Source organism: Equus asinus, chromosome 27 (genome assembly GCF_041296235.1).
Source record: "Equus asinus isolate D_3611 breed Donkey chromosome 27, EquAss-T2T_v2, whole genome shotgun sequence".
NCBI classification, from domain to species: domain Eukaryota; kingdom Metazoa; phylum Chordata; class Mammalia; order Perissodactyla; family Equidae; genus Equus; species Equus asinus.
Window position 1 is genome coordinate 5,435,777 of NC_091816.1, and position 26,798 is coordinate 5,462,574.

The 26,798-nt window shown below is 34.8% G+C and overlaps 1 protein-coding gene across 1 annotated transcript in view; it reads left to right on the forward strand.

Moving 5' to 3' along the window:
• Positions 1–26,798, forward strand: part of LOC106832509 (disintegrin and metalloproteinase domain-containing protein 18-like) — a 187,463-nt gene that overhangs the window by 123,020 nt on the left and 37,645 nt on the right. Inside the window, exon 19 of the mRNA XM_070499714.1 lies at positions 16,454–16,607. Coding sequence (XP_070355815.1) covers positions 16,454–16,607 — 154 coding nt within the window. The remainder of the gene's footprint in view (positions 1–16,453; positions 16,608–26,798) is intronic.

Consider the following 26,798-nt stretch of genomic DNA (forward strand, 5'->3'; position numbering starts at 1 on the left):
CTAAAACATCTAGATAGATAGCAATGAGGACTTGAACAGCCCTGTGACCCAATTGAACTTAACACATATTTATAAAATGCTCTTCATATCAGCAACAAGATACACATTTGTCTCAAATGCATATGAAAAATTCTCCAGGGCAGATTATATGTTAGACCAAAAAAAAAAAGTCTATTAGTTTATTTAAAATCAAAATTTAAAAGATTGAATTCACACAAATCCTGTCTAACCACAAAGGAATGAAGCTCGACATCAATAATAGAGAGAAATTAAAAAATTTATAAGTATGTGGAAATTAAACAACACTTAACTAATGGATCAAAGAAGACATCACAAGCTAAATTAGAAAATGCTTAGACATGTGTGATGTGACGAAACATAACCAACTTATGAGATGCAGCAAATGCAGTAATCATAGGGAAATATATATCTGTAAATGCCTACATAAAAAAAGAAGAATTTGATCCAACATGAAAGGAGCCAAAAGTGATCAGTCCCATCCTCACAACAAGAAAAAAGCTGGAAAAACTCAAAATCAACAACTTTTAGATCCATTAGAGAATTTAAGTAACAAGGCAAACTGTTGCCACCAAAATTGGACAGACAGGAAGATAAAAAGTATCTGAGCTTACCAGAACAGAAGCTCAGGAGCAGAAGGCCACTTTAGTAGGCAACATCAGGTTCTTTCAAACCAGAACATCAGATCTGGCTTTTAATAAAAAATTACAGTGCATACAAAAGGCAAACAATACAATTTGAAGAGACAGAGAAGACTCAGATATGGCAAACATATTGGAATTATCAGACTGAGAATTTAAAATAATGCTGATTAATATGGTAAGGGCTCTAGGGTAAAAGTAAATAACAGGCAAAAACAGGTGGGTATTGTAAGTAAAGGAAGGAAAACTCCAGGAAAGAAAAGAAAATGCTAAAAATCAAAAACACTGTAGCAGAAATGAAGAATGCCTTTGATGGGAGCATCAGATTAAACACAGCTAAGGAAAAAAATTAGTGAGCTTGAAAGTATGGCAATAGAAACTTTTCAACTGTAAAGGAAAGAGAAAAAGAATGAAAAAAATGGAACAGAATATGCAGAACAGTGGAACTATTACAAAAGGCAAACATATGTATAATGAGAATACCAAAAGGAAAAGAAGGTGAGAAGGGAACAAAATAACTAGTTGAAATAAAAATGTTTGAGACATTTCCAAATTAGTGACAGACACCCAACTCCAGATACAGGAAGTTCAGAGAATACTAATTCCAAAAAGTTTACACCTGGACATATCATATTTAAACTGCAGAAAATCAAAGAAAAAGAAAAAGTATATCTCAAAAGAAGCCAGAAGGGAAAAACATCTTTCCTAGAGAGGAGCAAGAATAAAAATATTTTGAGAATTTTTTTCAAAAATAATGCAACCAAGAGGATGGTGGAGTGCAATGTTTAAAGTATTGAAAGAAAAAAAAAAGCCACCAACCAAGAATTTTGTATCCATGAAATTTTCCTTCAAAATTGAAGCAGAAATAAAAACTTGCCAAAATATAAATTGAGGAAATTTGTCATCAGCAAACCCTTTATGCAGGAAATGTTAAAAGGAATTTTTCAGTGAGAAGGAAAATGGTATAAGTAAGGAATCCAGATTTATATAAAGAAAAGAATAACATTAAAGAATAAAAAACGTAAAATAAAGCTTTTTCTTACCTTAATTGATCTAACAGTTTGCCAAAAATAATAACAATGTACTTTGTGAATATAGCTTATGGATAAATATAACAAGTGACAAAAATGTTATAAGTGGAGGGAAGAATTTGGAATACCATTATAAGATATATGCTTACCCATGAAGTGGTATGATGTTATGTGAAAGTGGACTTTGATTAGTTGTAAATGTATAGGGCGAGCACTAAAAATGAGACAAAACACTAAAAATATTTAAAAATCAAATGTAATTGGCATACTAAGAATAAAAAATTGAAATAATGTAGAATGCTCAATTAAAACCAGAGACATCAGACCAACAATTGAGGGCAAAAAAGGAAGCTAAAAACAAGGCCTCACATAGAAAACAGTAATAAATATTGCAGATATTAATCCAAATATATCAATATTCACTTTAAATATTAATATTCTGAATGAACCAATTAAGAGAGTGTATATACATATGCGACATATATATATATATATATGTGTGACTCAAGTCTATGTTGTCTACAAGAAACTCATTTTAAATGTAGACATTTATAGACTAAAAGTAAAGGGATGGAGAAAGATAAATCACACTAACATTGATCAAGAGAAAGCTTGAGTAGCTACATTAATTTCAGGTGAAGTAAACTTCAGAGCAAGGAAAATTATCAGAATAAAGAGAGGCATTTCATAATAATAAAAAGGTCAGCTCTTAAAAAAGAGAAATAATACTCAATGTGTATGTGTCTAACAACAGAGCGTCAAAATAAGTGAGGCAAAATCTGATAGAACTTCAAGGAGAAATAGATGGGTTCACTATTCTAGTTATACTATTAATAGTTGGAATGCTATTCTACTCCAACTCCCCTGCATCACTAATTAACAGATATAGAATGCAGAAAATCAGTAAGCATATAATTGACCAAACAGCATGATCAACTTCATCCTATTGACATCTAGTGAAGACTCCATCCAACAACAGAAAATGCAAAATACTTCTCAAGATGACATGGAATACTTTCCATGATAGACCACATTTTACCATACAATAAACCTTAATAAATGTAAAAGTATAGAGATGATGCAATGTATACTTTCAGACCAAAATAAATTAACTAGAAATCAATAACAGAAAGGTAACTGTAAAACCCAAAATACTTGAAGATTAAACAACACATTTCTAAATAACACATGTGTTAAAGGAGTCTCGAGAGAAATTTAAAAATATATATATATTTTTCAAATATGTTTTTTGGTGAGGAAATTTGGCCCTGAGCTGACATTTGTTGCTAATCTTCCTCTTTTGTTCCTCTCCCCAAAGCCACAGTATATAGTTGTATATCTAGTTTTAGGTCGTTCTAGTGCTTCCATGTGGGATAGCACCACAGCATGGCCTGATGAGTAGTATGTAGGTCTGTACCCAGGAACCAAACTGGTGAACCCTGGGCTGCCACAGTGGAGCACGTGAACTTAACCTCTAGACCACAGGGCTTGGCCCCTAAAAATATTTTTAACTAAATGAAAATAAAATATAAACTATCAAAATTTACTGGATATAAGTGTCCAGCCTGGTGGCGTACTGGTTAAATTTGTGTGCTCTGCTTCAGTGGCCTGGGTTTGTGAGTTTGGATCTCAGATGCTGACCTACACACCACTCATCAAGCCATGCTGTGGTGGCATCCCACATACAAAATAAAGGAATATTGGCAAGGATGTTAGCTCAGGGACAATCTTCCTCAAGCAAAAAGAGGGGCATTGGCAACAGATGTTAGCTCAGGGCCAATCTCACAACACACAAATTATAGGATATGATACAAGATGTACTTAGAAGCACATTTATAATATTAAATGCATATATTAGAAAAAAGAAAGATCTAAGGTAAGTAATCTAAGCTTGCATTTTGGGAAACTAGAAAAAGATCACCAAATTAAATGCAAAGTAGGCAGAAGAAAAAGATTAAATTTAGAGCAAAAGTAAAATTGAAAATAGGAAATCAATGAATCCAAAGGCTAGTTCTCTGAAAAACATCAATTAATTTGATAACCGGCTGGACAGGCTAAGAAAAATAGAGAAAAGACAAAAATTACTATTATCAAAGTGGAAGAGGGTCAATACTGTTGATTCCATGGACATTAAGGGAATATTTTAAAAAATATGATCAATCCTGTATTAACAAGTTGGATAACCTAGATGAAAAGGACTTAACAGTTGGAAAATTGCACTTTAAAATAAGAAATATGGCTAGAGACAGAGAGGCTATTTCATGATGACTAACAGGTCATTATGTGAGATAGATGAAACAATTTATATGCTTCTAAAAACACAGCCCCAAAATACTGGAGGCAAATACTGACAGAGTTAAAAGGAGAAATACACAACCAAAACATAATAGTTGAAGATTTTAACAATCCAATCTCAGTAAGTGCTAGAGCAAACAGATAGAAAATTAGCAATGATGTAGATAACCAGAAAACAAAATCAACCAAATTAACTTAACTGATATTCATAGGACACTTCACTGAATGGCAGCAGAATGCACATTACTTTCAAGAGCACATGGAACATTATTCAACATAGATCCTATGATGGGCTAATAAACAAGTCTCAATAATATTGAAGAACTAAAATCATACAAAATATATTCTGAGCCCACAACAAAACTATATTTTATATCCACAAGAAGAAGTCTGGGAAAACATCAAATATTTGGAAGTTAAAAAATACACTTGTAAATAACCAATATATTTTGAAGTCAACAAAGGAATTTTTAAAAAATGTAAATGAAAACATAAACATATCAAAAATTATGGGATAAAGCTAAAGGAGTGATTAGCGAAAAGTTTGTAGCTTTAAACACCTATATCAGAAAAGAAGAAAGGTCTAAAATAAATTACCTATCCTTCCACCTTAAGAAATTAGAAAAAGAGGGCAAACTAAATTGAAAGCAAGCAGAAAGAAAGAAGTAGTAATGAATAGAGTAGAAATCCATGAATGGAAAGGTAGAACAGTAATATAGAAAAAACTCAATGAAATCAAAAGTTAATTCTTTGGAAATATCAACAAAATTGACCATAGTTTAGCTATAGTATTCAAGAAAATAGTGAAGAGCTCAATTACCAGTAATAAGAGTAAAAGAGGAAATTTCACTAATGAGCTTATAAAAACTAAAAGAATTATAAAAGAATGTTATGAACCACTTTATTCTAGCTAATTAGATGACTTAAATGAAATGGACAGATTCTTAGAAAGAAACAGATTGCCAAAGTAAAGTCAAAAGTGGATAGAAAATCTAAATAAACTTTTAAAAAGTAATACATTGAATTACTAGTTAAAAACCTTCTCATAAGTAAAATCTGACTCTCCTATGACTTTACTGATGAATTCTACCAAATATTTAAAGAGGAAATAATACTATCATTAACAAACTCTTTCAGAAAATAGAATAGGATGTACTTCTGAGTTTATTCGATAAGACAAACGTAACCCTGATACCAAAACCAAAGACACACAAAAAAGTACATACCAGTATCACTCATGAAAGTAGACACAATTTCTTTATGAAAGTAGACACAATTTCTTTTTTCAGCTTTATTGAGATAGAGTTGACACTTAACATTCTGTAAATTTCAGATGTATGATGTGTTGCTTTAACACATTTATTTACTGCAAAATTATCACCACCATAGCATTAGCTACCACCTCAATCCCATCACCATTACCATTTTTTTGTGTGTGGTGAGCATTTAAGATCTAATCTCTTAGCAACATTCAAGTATATTATTAGCTATTACTATTAGCTGTGCTTTAGATCCCCAACTTGTTAATCTTATAACTGTAAGTTTTTTTCATTGTTCAATATCTCACCATTTCCCTCAATCCCTGACCTCTGGTAACCACCACTCTACTCCCTGTTTTCGTTTTCTTTCTGTTTTTTTTTTTTTTTTGGTGAGGAAGATTGGCCCTGAGCTAATGTGTGTTGCCCATCTTCCTCTTTTTGCTTGAGGAAGATGGTCCCTGAGCTAAAATCTGTGCCAATATTCCTCTACTTTGCATATGGGATGCTAACACAGCATGGCTTGATGAGCAGCATGTAGGTCAATGCCCAGGATCCAAAACTGTGAACCCCAGGCTGAGGAAACAGAGAACGAAAACTTAACCACTACACCACTTGGCTGGCCTCGTCCCTGTTTTCTTGTTTCACTTTTTTAGATTCCAGATACAAGTGATAGCATACAGTATTTGTATTTCTCTGTCTGACTTAGTTCATCTAGCATAATGCCCTCAAGGTTCATCCAAGTTGTCACAAATGGCCACGAAAGGGTTTCGTTCTTTTTCATGGCTAAATAATATTTCATTGCATATATATATATATATGCCACAATTTCTTTATCTATTCGTCTGTTGACAGACACATGGGCTGTTTCCATATCTTGGCTATCATAATGATGCAATGAACATCTGAGTGCAATTATCTCTACAAGATCCTGATTTCAATTCCTTTGGATATATACCCAGAAGTGTGACTGTTGAAGGATATGGTAGTTCTATTTTTAATTTTTTTGAGGAACCTCCATGCTATTTTCCATAGTGGCTGTTCCAATTTGCACCCCCACCAACAGTGCATTGGGGTTACCTTTTCTCCAAACCCTCATCAATACTTGTTATCTCTTGTCCTTTAGATGACAGCCATTTTACAGACGTGAGGTGATATATCATTATGGTTTTTATTTGTTTTTTCCTGATTGTTAGTGATGCTGAGCACATTTTCTTGTACCTGTTGGCCATTTGAATGTCTTATTTGTAAAACTGTTTATCCAGTTTTACTACCTATTTTTAAAGTGAGTTGCTAGCTCTTTTGCTATCCAGTTGTATGAATTCTTTGTATATTTTGGCTATTAACCTCTTATTCAATATATGGTTTGCAAATATTTTCCCCAATTCTATAGGCTGCCTTTGACTTTGTTGATTGGTTCATTTGCTATGCATAAGACTTTTAGTTTGATCTAGTCCCACTTATTTATTTTTGCTGTTGTTGCTTGTGCTATTCCTGTCATATCCAGGAAATTGCTGCCAACAGCAATGTCAAGGAGTTTTTTCCCTATGTTTTCTTCTAGTTTTATAGTTTCACGTGTCATGTTTAAGTCTTTGATTCATTTTGAAGTAATTTTTGTACGTGGTGTAAGATAGGAGTCTAATTTCATTCTTCTGCATGTGTCTATCCCGTTCTCCCCCACAACAGTTTTGAAAAGACTGTCCTTTACCCATTGAGTATTTTTGGGTCCCAAATATTACTTGACTGTATATGCAGGGGTTCATGTCAGGGCTATTGATTCTTTTCCATTGGCCTAATTGTCTATTTTTATGCCACTGCAATACAGTTTGGGTTACTATAGCTTTGTAGTATAGGTTGAAATCGGGAAGTTTGATGCCTTTAGTTTGTTCTTCTTTCTCAATATTGCTTTAGCTATTCAAAGTCTTTTGTGACTTCATACAAACCCTAGGATTGTTTTTTCCATTTCTGTGATAAATTCCATTGGAATTTTGGTAGAGATTTCATTGAACCTATGGGTAATATGGACATTTTAACAATATTAATTCTTCCAATCCATGAACATGGGACATCTTTCCATTTGTTTTTGTCTTCAATTTCTTCCATGAACACCTTTGAATTTTCAGTGCACAGATTTTTCACCTTTTCAGTTAAATTTATTCCTAAGTATTTTATTGGTTATGATGCTATTGTGAATGGAATTGTTTTATTTATTTCTCAGATGTTTTGTTGTAAGAGTATAGAAACACAACTGTTTTCTGTACATTGATTTTGTATCTTTGAGCTTTACTGAATTTGTTGGTTACTTCTAATAGTTTTTTGGTAATGTCTTTAGTGTTTTCTATATATAGGAGCATATCATCTGCAAACAAAGATAATTTTAATTCTTCCTTAACAATTTGGATACCTTTTATATCTTTATCTTGCTTGATTGCTCCAGCTAGAAATTCCAGTACTGTATTGAATAAGAATGGTGAGAGTAGGCACACTTGTCTGGTTCCTGATCTCTGAAGAAAACCTTTCAACATTTCACCATTGAGTGATGTTAGCTGTGGACTTGTCATAAATGGCTTTTATTATAAGGTATGTTCCTTCTACATACCCAATTTGTTGAGGTTTTTTATCATTAAACATGTTGTGTTTTGCCAAATGCTTTTTGTGCATCTATTGAGATGATCATATAATTTTTATATTTCATTCTATTTATATGGTGTATCACATTTATTGATTTGCATATGTTGAAATATCCTTGCATCCCAAGATAAATCTCACTTGCTCATGGTGAATAATCCTTTTAATAGGCTGTTGAATTTGGTTTGCTAATATTTTGTTGAGAATTTTTACATTTATATTCCTTTGGGATATTGATCTGTAATTTTCTTTTCTTGTGCTATCCTTGTCTGACTTTGGTTTCAGAATAATTCTGCTCTTGTAGAATGAGTTTGGGAATGTTCTCTCCTCTTCAATTTTTGGAAGTGTTTGAGAAGGATTGGAGTTCATTCTTCTCTAAATGTTTGGTAGAATTCATCAGTGAAATCACCTGGTCCTGGACTTTTCTATTTTGGGAGGTTTTTGATTACTGATTCATCCATACTCATTATTGATCTGTTCAGATTTTATCTTTCTTCATGTTTCAGTCTTGGTATATTATATGTTTATAGGAATTTATCCATTTCTTCTATGTTACCAAGTTTGTTGGCATATAATTATTCATAATATTCTCTCAAGATTCTTTGTTTCTGTGGTATCAGTGGTATTGTCTCCTCTTTCATTTATGATTTTATTTATTTGAATCCTCTGTCTGTTTTTCTGAGTAAGTTTCTATTGTCTTTCTTGTCTCTATTTCATTTATTTATGCTTTGATGTTTGTTATTCCTATCCTTCTACTAACTTTGAGCTTAGTTTGTTTTCCTTTTTCTAGTTCCTTGAGATATAAAATGAGGTTGTTTATTTCCATCTTTCCTCCTGTTATCCACTTCTAATTTCATACTGTTGTTGTTGGAAAAGATACTTGGTATGATTTTATTTGTCTTAAACTTACTAAGACTTGTTTTGTGACCTATCGTGTGATCCACCCTGGAGAATGCGTGCACTTGAGAAGAATACATGCTGCTTTTGGTTGGAAATTTATGTATATGTCTGTTAGATCCATTTGGTCTAAATATTATTCAAGTTTGTTTCCTTGTTGATTTTCTGTCTGGATGACTGCCCAAAGTGGGCAATTGTAGTTCTCTATTATTATGGTATTGTTTTCTATTTCTTCCTTCAGATCTGTTTAGTATTTGCTTAATATATTTAGGTACTCTTATTGGGAACATAAATATTTATAATTGTCATATCTTCCTGATTAATTGACCCCTCTCTCATTATATAATGACCTTCTATATCTCTTGTTACCATTTTCGGCTTAAAGTTTATTTTGTCTGATATAAGTATAGCTACCTTGCCCTCTTTTGGTTTTCACTTGCATGGTATGTATTTTGCTGTCTCTTTAAATCTATGCATATCCTTAAAGGTGAAGTGAGTCTCTTGTAGGCACCATATACTTAAGTCTTGTTTTGAACAATTCAGTCACTCTTTGCCTTTTGATTGGAGAATTTTACCTATTAACATTTAGAGTAATTACTGATAGGTAAGGACTTACTAATGCCATCTTATTAATGTTTTTCTGGCTGCCTTGCAGTTCTATTTTTATTTTCTTCATTTCTTGATCACGTTCTCTATAAATTGATGATTTTTCATAGTAGTATGCTTTGATTCTCTTCTCTTTATCTTTTGTGTATCTACAGTAGATTTTTGCTTTGTGGTTCTTATGAGGTTTACAAAAAACATCTTACATTTATTCTACTCTATTTTACTCTGATAATAATTTAACTTTGATCACATACAAAACCTCTATCCTTTTATTCCTCCCTCTTTTATGTTTTTGATTTTACCATTTACATCTTTTCTTATTGTGTATCCATTAACAAATTTTTGAAACTGTAACTATTTTTAATACTTTTGTCTTTTAACCCTTGACTGAGAGATTTTTTCCTCTTTCTTTTAAAATTCTCTGTTTGTCTTTGGTTTTAGACAGTTTTGTTATTTTTCTTGGAGAAGAATGCTTTAGATTGAAATTTTAAGGTGACTTATTAGAGTAATGAACTTGGTTGCCCAAGTCTCCCCCCAGATTTTGGAACTTCTCTGCCATTATTTATTTAAATAAGGTTTCTACTTTTTTCTCCTTCCAGGTGTCTAATAATGAGTACGCTATATCTTTTCATGTTATCATCTGATTCCCATAGGCTTCCCTCACTGTTTTTATTCTTTTTGCTTTTTGTACTTCTGATTGTGTAATTTCAGTTAATCTGTCTTCTAGTTCACTGATTCTGTCTTCTGCTTGTTCAAGTCTACTGTTGAAGCTCTCTATTGAATTTTTCAGTTCAGTCATTGTATACTTTGGCTCCACAATTTCTGTTTGGTTCTTTTTTATGTTTTCTATCTCTTTGTTTAGCTTCTCATTTCATTCTTGTATTTTTTCCCAATATTGTTAAATTGTTTATCTGTGCTTTCTTGTAGTTCTCTGAGGATCTGTAGAACAATTACTTTAAATTCTTTGCTGGGCAATTTCTGGATCTTTATTCCTTTGGAGCCAGTTACTGGAGGTTTACTATATTCCTTTGATGGACACATTTACCTGATTCTTCAGGATCCCTGTAGCCTTGCATAATTGTCTGCACAATTGAAAATGCAGTCACCTCTTCCAGACTTTATGGACTGATTGCAATAAGGGAAGCCTTTTGCCTGTGGATGAGGGCACACTCAATTGTGCTGTGACCCTGGGTCTAGTGGTGAAGGGCATCAGGTGCTGGGACATTTGATGGCACTAGGTCCAAGGGGATGTAATGTCTCTTCAGCTCGGGCCACCAGGGTCAGCATTATCAACAAATGTGTGGTGCTTGTGAGCACTTTGTGCATCCATGGTGGCTACAAGGGCTTTTGAGGTCCTAAGTGGCACATCTAGGACCAGTAGCTAGGGACAAGTTCAGGCAGTCATGGTGGCTAAAGCCAGCAGTGTGCACACACTTGACTGCAAAGCCCAACTACATGTGTTAGGTAATGGCAGAGGTCAGTTTCAGGCACCCTCTTAGTGATCAGGTCCAGGGTAGCTAGCAAGGTCCAGGGCCAAATACGGGTTCACTCAGAGAAACTCCAGTGGCACTGGGTGTTAGGGTGCTCTTCTAAGGCTTCACATTCTACCTCCAGGTATGCATACTGCAGTGGAGGCCAGTGATGAGGCTCAGGCTGGGGCATGCAGGTGCATAGCTAAAGGGGCTATCTTTTTACAGATCGGCCCAGTGATGTCAGCCAGAGTCAGAAGGAAGAGCCAGATCTGGACCCACAAGTAGCTTCACAGGCCTCGCATGTTGGTGTGGTCTTCTGTGGCTGCACTCTTTTCCCCTGGGTGTGTACACTGCCATGGAGGCTGATTATAGAGGTCTGGCTAAGGGTGTGCAGGTAAACAGCTGAAAGGGCTAGTTACAACTGGGCATGGTGGTACTGACCAATGACAGGAAGCAGGGCCTGATCTGAGCCCACAAATGTTTGCAGGGACTCTTGCTGTCAGTGTGTTCCCCTGTGATTGTACTCTTTTCCCCTGGGTGTGAGCACTGCCATGGAAGCCAGTGATGTGAATCAGGTTACGGGCATACAGGTGCACAGCTGGAGGAACTATCAACACATGGATGTGGTAAGGCTGGCCAGTGACAGAAGGCAGGGTCTGAGCTTTCCCACAAGCATCTGTGGGGATTCCTGGCTGTCCATGTGCTCACCTGTTGCTGCACACAGTCCCCACCTTGCTTGTGTACTGCAGTGGAGGCCAATGACAAGCATTAGGCTGGTGGTCTACAGGTAAACATCTATAAGGACTAACCCTAAGTGTGAGCACAGCAGTGGGGGTCACCCCAGAGCACTAGGCTGGTGTCTTGCACTCATAGAGCTGCAGAAGCCCAGGTAGGCTGCAAACATAGCTCCTGGGCTCTGGTGGCAGGAGGGAAAGAGTAAGGCACCTGGCATCTTCACTTGTGCAGCCTCAGAGAGCTTGGATAGCTACTGGCATGGGTCTAGACCCTGAAGGGCAGGGGGAGGAGGATCGTGGAGGAACCAAGGCTGCTGGTGTTAGTGAATGCAAATACCTGTGGGGGACAGTTGGTCGGCAGTTACCTTGCTGGCTAGTGACTTCATCAGTGGTGGGCTGCTGAGTTTGTCTACAGGACAGGTTTCTGTGAACCATAATCACCCCCACTGTGTGTTTGTTAATAATACCCTCTGACTTACTTTCTTGTTCCTAGCCAGTTCTATCTGTCTCAGTTTTGCTGGTCCGGGTGGGGTAAAATTGAAGCAAGAACTTTGTGCAGAATCCTGAAAGGCTAGAGAAGCTGGTCATTCAAGAAGCCCTTCCTTTCCTGGGGAAAGAATCTCTTTCTAGTTGGAAAGATCATTCTTGGCACTGAACAACACTGACCTGGGGAATGGGATGATATAGGAAAAATGAAGCTATCTTCCTTTCCGTCCTGTGTGGTTATTCTCAATTCTTTTTGGTTCCACAGTGTTGCTAAAACTTCCTGTGTGCACACTAGAGGCCTCCCAGACCTGGTTTTGTTCATGGATAGCTGTCCAATCATTGATTTTTGTGGGGAATAGGGAAGCTAGGTTCTCTTATGTCTCATTTTTTCTGCCCTTCCAACACCAATTTCATAAGAAAACCTTAGCAAAACAATTTTAGCAACAAACAAAAGGGATTAAATACTGTGCCCATGTGGAATATTCTAATTCATGGTTGTTTTTTCTGAAAATTAATTTATGTGATGTATCATAATAATACAATAAATTAATATTTTATTAATATCATCAACTCAATAGATATATCAAAAGTATTAGAAAAATCCAATATCTATTCAATATAAAAACATTCAATAAATTAGGGATAGAAGAACTTTGTCAATTTGATGTATAGAGAATCTGTAGTTAAGATATTACTGAATGATGAAAGCCTGAATGTTTTTTCCTAGAGAATGTCCACTAATGTCAATTCTACTCAGTATTGTACCAGAAGTTCTAGCCAGTACAGCAAGGCAAAAGAAAAAAAAAGGCATCTAAATGAGAATGGAAAAAGAAAAATCCTTCTTGATATACACGTGGTATAATCCTATACACAGAAAATCCTAAGGAATCCACAAAAGACCCTGCTGGAATTAATAAGCATATTTAGCAAGGTTGCAGGATATGAAAACAAGATACAAAAAGCAATTGTATTTCCGTAAACTAATGAGACAATCCAACAGTGACATAGAGAAAACAGCTTTATTCAAAATAAAATCCTCAGGAATAGATTTAGACAAAAATTGCATGACTTGTAAACTGAAAACTTCAAATCATTGCTAAGATAAGTTTAAAAAAATTAAATAAATGGAGCAGCATTTCATTTTCATAGATTGGAAGACTCACTATTGCTAAAAGGGCAGTTCTCCCCATATTTATCTATTCATTAAAGAAAATTCCTATCAAAATCATCCATCAGGTTCTCTTTCAGAAATTGACATGCCGATTATAAACTTTATACAGAAATTCGAAGAACTTAGAGTAGCCAAAATGACTTTGGAAAAGAACAATGTTGGAGGAAGTACACCAGTCAATTTCAAAACTTTCTATAAAGCTGCCATAACCAACACAGTGTAACACTGACCTTAAACATAGACATGTAGATCAATGGAACAGAATAGAGAACAGGAAGTACATCAACAGATATATGGAAAACTGGTTTTCTATACGAGTGCAAAGCAATTAAGTAGATAAAGTATAGGCTTTTCAACAAAAGGTGTTAGAACAATTAAATATTCATATGCAGGAAAAAAACCCTTAGAGCTCTATCTAACATCATTTACAAAAATTCACTCAGAGTGAATCATGAACCAAAATGTGAGCCTAAATATTGAAAACTTTTAAAAGAAAATGTATGAGAAAACCTTAGTGACTTTGGATTAAGCAGAGTTTTTACATATGACATCAAAAACACAATCCAAAGAGAAAAAGTGATAAATTTGACATCAAATTTAAAAATCTTTTCTCTTCAAAAGTCACTAAGTATTAATAAAATATTTGTAGTAATAATACATAAAAATTTTATATTCAGAATAAAGAGTCCTTGAAACTTACTAATAGAAAACAACTCTATAAAAAATGGGCAAAATATTTGAACTGATATTTCAGCAAAGATATAAGGGTGGCAAATAAGTACATGTAAATATGCCCAACTTCATTGTTCATCAGGGAAGTGCAAATTAAAGTCACAATTAGATACCATTACATTCCTTTAAAAATTGTATAAATTTAAGCGACTAACCACATGAAGTTTGGCAAAGGTGTAGGATAGTGTCTCATACACTGCTGTTGGAATGTAAAATTGTACAGTTTCATAGTTTCTTGAAAAGGTAAACATTCTCATTCCACTAATTACCCAAGAGAATAGAATGCTTATGCCCATACAAAGTTTTGTATACAAATGTTCATAAAAGCTTTATTTGTAATAGAACCTGGAAACAACCCAAATTAAATCAAAAGGTGATGGATAAAGAAAATGTGGTATATCCAAACAATAGAATACTATTTAACAATAAAAAAGGAACAAGCTATTGTTATATGTGCCAATGTAGATGAATCTCAACGTTTATGCTATGTGAAAGAAACAAGACTAAAAAAAATACATGCTGTCTGATTCTATTTGTATTAAATAGTAGAACATGCAAACTAATTTATAGTGGAGAATGCAGATAAGATCAATGATTGCCTACGGGGAGGAGTGGCAACATTCCAGGATCATAAAGGGGCAAGACAAAATTTTTGTAGATGATGGATATATTCATTATTTTGATGTGATTATTTCATGGGTTCATACATATGATAAAACCTATCAAATCATAGATGCTAAGTATGTGCATTTATTATGTGCCAAAAAATACCTCAAGAAAGCTCTAAAATAACAACATTTAAATAATGTGTAAGATGATATTCACACTATTTTGTTGTCAAACTTCAGGCACTAGTTAAACCCATGTTTTTACTTAGCAAATAAAAAATGATAAGAATTTTACACTAAATGGAGAAAATCCACAGCTGGCAAAGCAAAAACAGTTTTTTAAATGTTTGCATCATTGGGTATACATTTGTCAAATCTTATCCATCTGTACATTTAAAACGTTTGCATTTTAATAAAAAGAAGGGTAAAACCAAATATATACAACAACCAAGACCCTTATCCACTGCTAATGGAAAGATAATTGCTATAACCACTTAGGAAAATCATTGGAAAATTTACTAATGTTTAATATAGGCATATGCTATGAATAAGCATTGCCTCTCCCAAGGGCATGTTTCTGAGAGATACGTGTCCATATGTTGACTAAACCACATTAGTAGAATATTCATTCAGCAGCACTATTGATAATACTCATGATTGCACATTGTTCATAAGGAATAGACTGCATTAATGGCTGTTATTTCTATACAAAGATATAGTATGCATTGATGAGAATGAACATTTTACAACCATAAGCAACAATACAGGTAAATCCCCAAATTAGGTAATATCAAGCAAAAAGACAGACAGAAAAAAGTGTATACAATATAACTCTATTTATATAAAGTTTAAAATATGCCAAAAATGATCTATGCTCTTAGAGATCAAACTAGTGATTATCTTTAGAAAAGAGAATGACTGGAAGAAAGCCGACTGGGGGTTCTGAGGTGTTGATAACATTAAATTTCCTGGATTTGATGCTGGTTACATGGATGTGTTCAATTTGGAAAATTCTTTGAATTGTATAATTATGGCATGCATGCATTTCTGTTAACATGTTTGACTTCAGTAAAAATTCACTAAATAAATATTAATGGAAGAAATGGATAAACTTGTAACCTTTGGAGAGGAATGATGATTAGAAAATGTGCTGAGGATACTTTTGGGATTCTAGCAGGGTCTGTTTTCAGATCTGGATGGTTTTTGCTAGATCATTGCTAATATATTTATATATTGTATACTTTTTTGAATTGTGCAATACTTCAATTTTTTAGGTATAAGAAATAATAAAAGGTCATAATATGTTATTAAATGTCAATGGTAGGGGAAAAATGCACACATATTACATATAGGTATATAGATATAGATTCAGATACAAGCATAGGTATCGGTATGGATTTTATTTATATGCATAAAATATAAATACCAGATGGAGAAACATGAATCATTTAAAAATGGTTGCCTCTGGGGAGAGAAACTACGTGGCTTGGCAGGGGAGTGAGGATAGGGATTTTTCACAGTATGCCTTTTTCTAAATTTTTAGCTGAGGCCCTATTAATGTATTACTTTTAGTATGCTGATGTCATAAATAAGCTGAATATAGTAAGCAGTAGTCAAAACACATACACACTATCATAATAATTAAACGCACATATATAAAAGATAAATAAGAAATCTATGAAAAACATACAATTGTAGTTTTGGGTTATAAGCTTAAATGTCCTTTTGTTTTTCTCTGTAGGAGATTGCGATGTATTAAAATTTCAATTATGTTTTATATAGGGATACCTATACATATGATTAAAGTGAAAGAAATACAAATTTATTTAAATATTCAGTGAATATCCACTGATTTCTATGTTTCATTTATAGATATAGTTTTTATTAAAAAAGGCTATGATACACATCGGAACAACTGGCTTATTCTGAGTTTCTACATTGTTCTGCCCTTTTTCACAATTTTCACCATTATGATCATGAAACGAAATGAAATGAGGAAATCAAGCAACAGAGAAAATGCAGAATATGAGGGGTAAATATGATTGTAAAAATAATTTAGTATTTAAAGTGTAATGGTCATTGAACACTCGTAAATTCATCATTATATTACATGACATTTGTTATATTTATCCCTAAGTAGATGTTATTTATATTTATTTATTTTTAATTGCAATAACATTGGATTATAACATTATATAGCTTTCGGATGTACATCGTAATATATTTCAAATTCTGTGTAGATTACATCATGTTCACCACCCAAAAACTAAGTATAGTCCATCACCACACGTAAGCCTAATCACACCTTTTGCCCTCCCCGCCTCTTCCCCTAGGGTAACCACCAATTAAATCTCCATTGCTGTGTGTTTCTTTGTCATTGTTTTTATCTTCTACTTATGAGTGAGATCATATGGTATTTGACTTTCTCCCTCTGACTGATTTCACTCAGCATAATACCCTCAACGTCTATCCATGTTGTCACAATGGCCACATTTCATCATTTCTTATGGCTGAGTAGTATTCTATCGTGTATAAATACCACACCTTCTGTATCCATTCATCCCGCCATGGGCACCTAGGTTTCTTCCAAGTCTTGGCTATGGTGTATAATGCTGCAATGAACATAAGGGTGCAAGTATCTTTATGCCTTTGCTTTTTCAAGTTCTTTGGATAAATACCCAGCAGTTGGATAGCTGGATCATATGGTAGATCTATTCTTAATTTTCTGAGGATACTCCATACTGCTTTCCATAGTGGCTGCACCAGTTTGCACTGCCACCAGCAGTGTACAAGGGTTCCCTTCTCTCCACATCCTCTCCAACATTTGTTTCCTTGTCTTGTTTATTATAGCCATTCTGACTGGAGTGAGGTGATACCACATTGTAGTTTTGATTTGCATTTCCCTGATAGCTAATGATGTTTAGCATCTTTTCATCTGTCTGTGGGCCATCCATGTATCTTCTTTGGAGAAATCTCTGTTCATATCTTTTGCCCATTTTTTAATCAGGTTGTTGGTTTTTTTGTTGTTGAGCTATATGAGGTCTTTGTACATTTTGGATATTAACCCCTTCTCTGATATATGGTTTGCAAATATCTTCGCCAAATTGTTAGGTTGTCTTTTCCTTTGCTGTGCAGAAGCTTTTCAGTTTGATGTAGTCCCATTTGTTCATTTTCTCTTTTGTTTCCCTTGCCTGGTCACACATGGTACATGAAAATATGCTACTAAGACCAATGTCAAAGAGCATACTACCTATGTTTTCTTCCAGAAGTTTCATGGTTTTGGGTCTTACATTCAAGTCATTAATCCATTTTGAGTTAACTTTTGTGTATGGTGTAAGATAGTGGTCTACTTTCATTCTTTTGCATGTGGCTGTCTAGTTTTCCCAACACCATTTATTGAAGAGACTCTCCATAATCCATTGTATGCTCTTGGCTCCCTTGTCAAATATTAGCTGTCCATTAATGTGTGGGTTTATTTCTGGGCTCTCGATTCTGTTCCATTGACCTGTGTGTCTGTTTTTGTGCCAGTGCTATGCAGTTTTGGTTACTATGGCTTTGTAGTATATTTTGAAATCAGGGAGTGTGATACCTCCAGCTTTGTTCTTTTTCCTAAGGATTCCTTTGGTTATTCAGGATCTTTTGTTGTTCCATATAAATTTTAGGATTCTTTGTTCTATTTCTGTGAAAAATGTTTTTGGAATTTGAATAGGGATTGCACTGAATCTGGAGATTGCTTTAGGAAGTATGGACATTTTAACAATGTTAATTCTTCCAATCCAAGAGCACGGAATATGTTCCCATTTCTTTGTGTCTCCTTCGAGTTCTTTCAACAATGTTTTATAGTTTTCTGTGTACAGATCTTTCACCTCTTAGGTTAAGTTTATTCCAAGGTATTTTATTCTTTTTGTTGCAATTGTAAATGGGGTTGTATTCTTAATTTCTCTTTCTACTTCTTCATTGTTCATGTATAGAAACACAACCAATTTTTGTATGTTGACATTGTATCCTGTGACTTGACTGTATCCATTTATTATTTCTAAAAGTTTTTTAGTGGATTCTTTAGGGTTTCTAAATATAAATCATATAGTCTGTAAAGAGTGACAGTTTCACTTTTTCTTTTCCACTTTGGATCCCTTTTATTTCTTTTTCTTGCCTGCTTGCTCTGGCTAGGACTTCCAATACTATGTTAAATAAGAGTGGTGAAAGTGGACATCCTTGTCTGGTTCCTGTTCTTAGAGGGATAGCTTTTAGTTTTTCCCTGTTGAGAATATTTGCTGTGGGTTTGTCATATATGGCCTTTATTATATTGAAGTATTTTCCTTCTATACCTATTTTATTTAGACTTATTATAACAAATTGATGCAGTAACTTGTCAAATGATTTCCCTGCATCTTTTGAGATGATCATGTGATTTTTATTCTTCATTTTGTTAATGTGGTGTATCAGGTTGATAGATTTGCGGACCTTGAACATCCCTGTATCCCTGGAATAAGCCTACTTGATCACGATCTATGATTTTTTTAATGTATCGTTGTATCCGATTTGCTAGTATTTTGTTGAGGATTTTTGCATCAACGTTCATCAGTGATATTGGCCTGTAATTTTCTTCTTAGTGTTGTCCTTGTCTGGTTTTGGTATCAGGATAATGTTGGCTTCCTAGACAGAGTTAGGAAGCCTCCCCTCCTCTTCAACTTTTTGGAAGAGTTTGAGGACAATAGGTATTAGGTCTTCTTTGAAAGTTTGGTAGAATTCATCAGGGAAGCCATCTGGTCCTGGACTTTTATTTGGGGGAGGTTTTTGATTGCTGTTTCGATCTCCTTACTGGTGATTGATCTATTCAAATTCTCCACTTCTTCTTGGTCCGGTTTTGGAGGGTTGTATGTTTCCAAGAATTCTCCATTTCTTCTAGATTATCCAATTTGTTGGTGTATAGTTTTTCATAGTATTCTCTTATTACTTTTGTATTTCTGAGGTGTCCGTTGTAATCTCTCCACTTTCATTTCTGATTTTATTTATTTGAGCCTTCTCTTCTTTTTTCTTGGTGAGTCTAGCTAAGAGTTGGTCAATTTTATTTATCTGTTCAAAGAACCAGCTCTTGGTTTCATTAATTTTTTTATTGTTTTTTAGTCTCTATTTCATTTATTTCTGCTCTGAGTTTTATTATTTCCTTCCTTCTGCTGATTTTGAGCTTGGTTTTTTCTTCTTTTTCCAGTTCCTTTAGAAGCACTGTTAGACTGTGCATTTGGGACTTTTGTTCCTTGTAGATGTAGGCCTGAATTGCTATAAACTTCCCTCTTAGAACCACTTTTGCTGTATCCCACAGATTTTGGCATGTCGTATTTTCATTTTCATTCGTCTCCAGGAATTTTTTGATATTTCCATTGACCTGACCGTTGTTCAGTAGCATTTTGTTTAATCTCCACATTTTTTTGGCTTTTCTGGTTTTCTTTCTGTAGTTGATTTCCAGTTTCATACCTGTGTAGTCAGAAAAGATGCATGGTATTATTTCAATCTTCTTAAATTTATTGAGACTTGTTTTGTGGCCTAAAATGTGATCAGTCCTGGAGAATGTTCCATGTGCATTTGAAAAGAATGTGTATTCTGTGGTTTTTGTATGGAATGCTCTGTATATATCTACTAAGTCCATCTGGTCAAATATGTCGTTTAAGGCTAGTGTTTCCTTATTGTTCTTCTGTTTAAATGATCTATCCATGGTGTAAGTGGAGTGTTAAAGTTCCCCACTATTGTTGTGTTACTGTCTATTTCTCCTTTTATGTCTGTTAATAATTGCTTTATATATTTAGGTGCTTCTATGTTGTGTGCATAGATATTTACAAGTGTTATATCTTCTTGTTGGAAAGTTCCCTTTATGAGTATGCAGTGTCCTTCTTTGTCTCTTGTTACAGTTTTTGTTTTTAAGACTATTTTGTCTGATATAAGTATTGCTACCCCTGCTTTCTTTTCTTTACCATTTGCTTGGAATATCTTTTTCCATCCTTTCACTTTCAGTTTGTGAGTGTCTTTAGGCCTGAAGTGTGTCTCTTGTATGCAGCATATATATGGGTCTTGTTTTTTTTTTTATCCAACTGGCCACACTATGCCTTTTGATTGGACCATTTAGTCCATTGACATTTAAAGTAGCTATTGATAAATATGTATTTATTGTCATTTTGTTACTTTTTTCTGGATGTTTTAGTAGTTCATCTCTTTTCTTTTCTTTTTCTCTTGCTCTTTTCTCTTGTGGTTTGATGACTTTCTTGAGTAATATGTTTGATTTCTTTCCTCTTACTTATTTGCTTACTTATTGTAGGTTTCTAGTTTGTGATTACCATGAGGATCCTATAGAATAGTCTATGTATATAGCAGTCTATATTGAGTTCATAGGCTCTTTAGCTTGACCTCTTTCTAAAAGCTCTACTTTTTTCACTCCCCTCCTCCAACATTTTATGTTTTTGAAATCATATCTAATCTCTTGTTTTGTGCATGTCTATCCATTACCCTCTTATCATTGAAATAGTTAATTTTAGTACTTTTGTCTTTTAACCTTCATATTATCTTCATAGGTGGTTGATCCGCTACCTTTACTATATTTTTACCTTTACCAGTGATTTTATTGCCTGTTTTTGGGGGGTTCTTTTTGATAATTTTTTATCTCTATTTCTGGTCATCATTTCTGCATTTAAATAAGTCCCTTCAGCATTTTTGTAGAACTGGTTTCTTGGTGATAAACTCCTTTAATTTTTGCTTGTCTGGGAAGCTCTTTATCTCTACTTCCACTCTGAATGATAACCTTGCTGGATAGAGTATTCTTCGCTGTAGGTTTTTTCCTTTCAGCACTTTAAATGTGTCATGCTCTTCTTGTCAAGCATGTTGGGTTTCAGCTGAGAAGTCCACTGATAGCCTTATGGGCTTTCCTTTTTATGTCACTTGTTGCCTTTCTCTTGCTGCATCAAGGATTCTCTCTTTCTCTTTAATTTTGGTCATTTTAATTATAATGTGTCTTGGTGTGGCCTCTTTGGGCTTATCTCATTTGTTGCTCTCTGTTCTTCCTGTACTTGGATGCCTGTCTCCTTCCTTAGGTTAGGAAAATTTTCAGATATTATTTCCTGAAATAGATTTTGATGCCCATTTGTCTTTCTCTTCTCCATCTGGGACACCTATAATATGAATGTTAGTGCACTTCATATTGTCCCAGAGTTCCCTTAGACTGTTCTCTTTCTTTTTAATTATTTTCTCTTTCATCTGGTCAGCTTGGGTGATTTCCTCTGGTCTTTCATCCAGCTCACTGATCTGTTCTTCTGCATCCTCTACTCTGCTATTGAGTCCCTCTAGTGAATTTATCATTTCCAGTATTGTATTCTTCGTTTCTGATTGGTTCTTTTTTATATTTTCCAACTCTTTGTTGTTGATCTCACTGTGTTCATCCAGTCTTCTCCTAATATCTGTGAGCATCCTTATGAGTTTTTGTTTGATCTCTTTGTCAGGTAGGTTGCTTATTTCTGTTTCATTTAGTTCTTTTTCTGAGGTTTTGTCCTGTTCCTTTGCTTGGAATGCATTCTTTTGTCTCCTCATTATGCCTCGTTTTCTGTGCTTATACTATGTATTAGGTGAGTCGGCTATATCTGCTGATCTTGGAGAAGTGGCCTTATGTAAGAGACACCTTTTGAGGCCCAGCAGTGTGCTTCCCTCTCATCACCAATCCAAATGATCCAGGAGTGACCTTTTTAGTGGGCTACTTGTCTCCTTTTGCTATGGCTGGGTTGCTTTTAATGCAGGTGTGCAGGGAGTCTAGTCTTTCCCTCCCTGGCCAGCTGTTTGTAAAACTGATTTGGTTTGGGGAGCCTCAACACCATTGGCTACAAGGTTTAACTGCACACTCCTCTTGCAGTTTTCCTGTTAATTGGGTAGGTACCCAGTGTGGCTGGTTGCTAGGCTCAGGGGCTTACAGTTACTATAGGCCTCAGACCTACGAAGCTGTTGTCAGTTCTCTTAGGAGTACAGCTGAGTGGGACTGGCCCTAGGCATGGGAAAATCAGTTATTTCAGGCTTTGCAAGGTTGGATTGATCCTTTTTATGGCTATTTGTGAAGCACAGGTCTTCTGCCCCTGATAAGCCCAAGCCCACACAGGTCCACACACACCATCTACACAGTCCTGGTCCATGCACACTTCCCAATCTCCTCAAGCATACCCCAACTCTTCACTGCAGAGGCCCCCACCTCTCTACCAAGACCCCCCACAGTTCACCTGGTCCTCACACAGGCCCTACCCTACAGAGGTGGACACACTTACCTGCCTGTAGAAGGTCAAGGCACTCAGTCAATGCAGGTGGACAAGTAGCCTAAGGGCTTTCTATTGGGTGGGTCTGGCCCCTAGGGTGGGCTGCCTGCCCTACCTGAACTGTATTAAATCTGCACTCTACTGGGTGTGGCAGACCCTCTGCTAACAGGCCAGGGGAAGAACTTCAGTGGTGTCAGCCAGGGTCTGTATCAACACTCCTGGACTACAGCACTCCTGGTGGCAACAATGGCCACCACCAGTGTTGCAGTCTCCAGAGAGGTCTCTCCTCTCACTGAGATGCACTCTGAGAGGAGTGAGTTTGTTCTTGGGCCCTTTAAGACCCATGTCTTTTTGGCTTTCATCTGATAGCTTTTCTGGGGGGTGTCCCCCCGTTCAGTTAATAGCCAGCAAAGCCAGATAGTAAGACCCTCTTCTCAGTTGTGCTGAGTCTGAAGGATGCTTATAGCAGTATTGGGCCCCTGCTCAGGACCTCACTCCTCCAGGGAGGGCTGTGTACCTTAGGCTGGCTCCTGCCTGGCAAGCTGTGAAGATCCACTGCTTGTGAAGGTGGCTTTTTTTCTCTCCAGAAGGAATTTCTGCCTCTTCTGCCTTAGTCCGGATGGTCCCTTATTGTGGGGGTTCTCTTTATCCAGTTTTCAGTTTTCTATCCAGGGTAATTTTTCAAAAAACAGTTGTAACCTGGCTGTGTTCATGGGAGGAGATGAGTTCAGAGTCTGCCTATGCCACCATCTTGATGAGATCTACCTTAATTTTAGAAATGAAGAAAAAAATTAATGAATAAGATGATTTACACCCGCAATTCACAAATCCATAGGAACTGGATGAGAGGTTGATCTATCTGCTTAAGGATAAGGAGAGGCCATTTGATATAATTGCAGGCATTCTAATGTGTGTGTGTTTGTGTGTGTTTATGTTGATATTATATATATACAGGGAGAGAGTTGCTTAACAATGTTGCTTAAGGTGTTCTAATGTTCTTAAGGCTATCTAACATAATGATATATCCAATATCCATTGCTGTCTTCCTCCTTTGTGTAATAGCTACATTGTTTGAGAGGAATTGATAGATCCCATGTCCCCAGGAGTGGGCCATGGAGAATTTGTACCAATTAGGATAATGTTGTCTAACTTATAACACTGAGTGGTCACGTAATCCAGGACTAACTCAATCAGCACAGAACATTTCTTCATTTAGGGAGACTAGATTCACAAGAGGCCCAAGTTGTGCAAAATGGCATTCTTTTCTTGATTGTGGGAAATAAAAATCTTTCTTACTGAATGTAAACAAAGGAACACATAAATACAATTGCTGTTGTCATCTACCTTCTTACCAAAACAAAAGTCTATTTGAAGATGAAGGGTTGAGCTGAGACTAGAGAAATGGAGACACTCAAGCTTTTCTATTATTATCAACCAAAATCATCTTAAATGGACCAGACCACATACCTGATATGGATTCTCTTGAAACTAATTAGCAAATGCATATAAGACAGCAAATTAATTAGCAAATACTACTTCCATGCTTATATATAAGAAAGCATATATATATATATATGTATATACAGTTATGTAACTTTTGTGATATATATATACATTATATAACAAATATATATAGTTATGTAACTCTGTTTTGTATATATATATATACATAACAAAAGAGGCATGAAAATAGGGTAATTTCTTGAACCCAAGTTTGGAACCAACATGAAATTTTATGTATGAAATGAATTGCGTTTCTCAGAAATTTCTGTTTCACTAATAATAATATGTATTTCTATTAATCCACCTATTTATTTGTTAACAAGTAACAATTTCTCAGTCTTCAGAACTTAAACTTTTATGTTAAGTGACACTGGGGCATAGAATAATTTACTTTGTTAAATAAATGACTATTTAAGAAGGAGAAATTGTAAATTTACAATCTTTTAATCTCAAATCATTAGCAGCATTTCACTCACCCCTACATGTTTCAAGATAAAACCATAGACAGTTTCAGTTATTTGTCTAGGTTACCGTTTTTGACTTTCAATGATTTCACAAGTTTGCACATTTGAAAGGACTCACACAACACCATAAAGTATGCTCACATAAGTCTTCTATTCAAATACAATACACTGTTGCTGAAACAAATTTCAGAGACATGCACTTCACACATAAAATGTTCAGTTGGTTCTCCACTTGGGTTTAATAAATTCATGTGTTATAACTGTATATGTCATAAACTATACTTATTTTTGTCTAAGCAGTCAATTATCCTTTTGAAACAGCTTTATTATGATATAATTCATATACCACACAATTCACTCATTTAAGCATACAATTCAATTTTTTTAGTTTATTCACAGAGTTGTGTAACTATCACCATGATTTTAGAACATTTTTAGAACATTTTAATCACCTCAAAAAGAAATTCTGTACTCGTTAAAAGTTACTCCCTGGGGTTGCCAGGGGCTGGGGTTTGGCGAAATGAGGAGATGTTGGTCAAAGGGTAGAAACTTCCAGTTATAAGATGAATAAGTTTCAAGGATCCGATATTCAGCATGGTGACCATAGTCAACAATACCATATATTATACTTGAAAGTGAAGAGAGTAGGTCTTAAATATTCTCACCACAATAAATTAAAAGAATATAATTATATAAGGAGATAGATGTGTTAACTAACCTTATTATGGGAATTGTTTTGCAGTATATATGTGTATCAAATCATCACGTGATACACTCCAAACGTACATAACGTTGTATGTCAATTATCTCTCAATAAAGCTGGAAAAAAAATGTTACTATTTATTTACCTGTAACTCTCTAAGGCCTAGAGAACCACTGATCTGCTTTCCATGCCTTTAGATTTTTCTATTCTGAATATTTAATGTAAATGCAAAGATGTAATCTACACTCTTTGGTGACTGGCTTCTTTCACATGGAATAACGTTTTCAAGGTTCTTTCATCAATGTTTTTGGCATGTATCAGTACTTCATTTTTTTATTGGCAAATATTCTATTAAGGGTATGTCATATTTTATTTATGTACGCATCAGTTAAGGACATTAGGATTGTTTACACTTTTTGGCTATTATTGCTAATGCTGTTAAGAACATTCATTATAGTTTTTGTATGAATATACATTTCCATTTCTTTTGAGTATGTATTTAGGCCAGGAATTCCTGCGTCATATGTTAACTCTCCTAACATTTTGAACAACTGTCATACTGTTTTCAAAGCAGCTGTACCATTTTACAATTCTAGCAGCCATATGTGAGGATTTCAATTTTTTTAATATTCTTGCCAAATCTTATTTTCTGTCTTTTTGAATATAGCCATCCAGTGGATGTGAAGTGGTATCTTATTGTGGTTTTGATTTCCATTCTTTCATGGATAATAATATTGGATGATAATATTCATATACTTATTGGCCATTTGTTTATCTTCATTTAAGAGATGTCTATTTAGATCTTTGGATTTAAAAAAGTTGGTTTTTGTCTTTTAATTATTGAGTGAAAAGGGTTTTTTTTTTTACATATTCTGGATACTAACCCATTGTCAGATGTATAACTTGTAGACATTTACTCCTATTCTGTGATGTGGGCTTTTAGTTTTTTTATGATTTATTTTAAAGTAGTAGTTATTTTTTTTCATTGTAAAGAATTACCATTTATCTGTTCTTTTTCCTTTTATGCATATGGTTTTGGTGTTGTATCAAAGAAAACTTTGCCTAACCCAAGGTCAGGAAGATTTACTCCTATGTTTTCTTCTGTGAGCTTATAGTTTTAGCTCTTATATTTAGACCTATGATTCATTTTGCATTAATTTTTTTGTATGACGTTAAAAAAAGATCTAACTTCTTCCATTTGTATATGGATAACCACTTTTCCCAGCAAGCTTAGTTTAAAAGACTATTCTTCCCACATTGAATTGTCCAGGAAC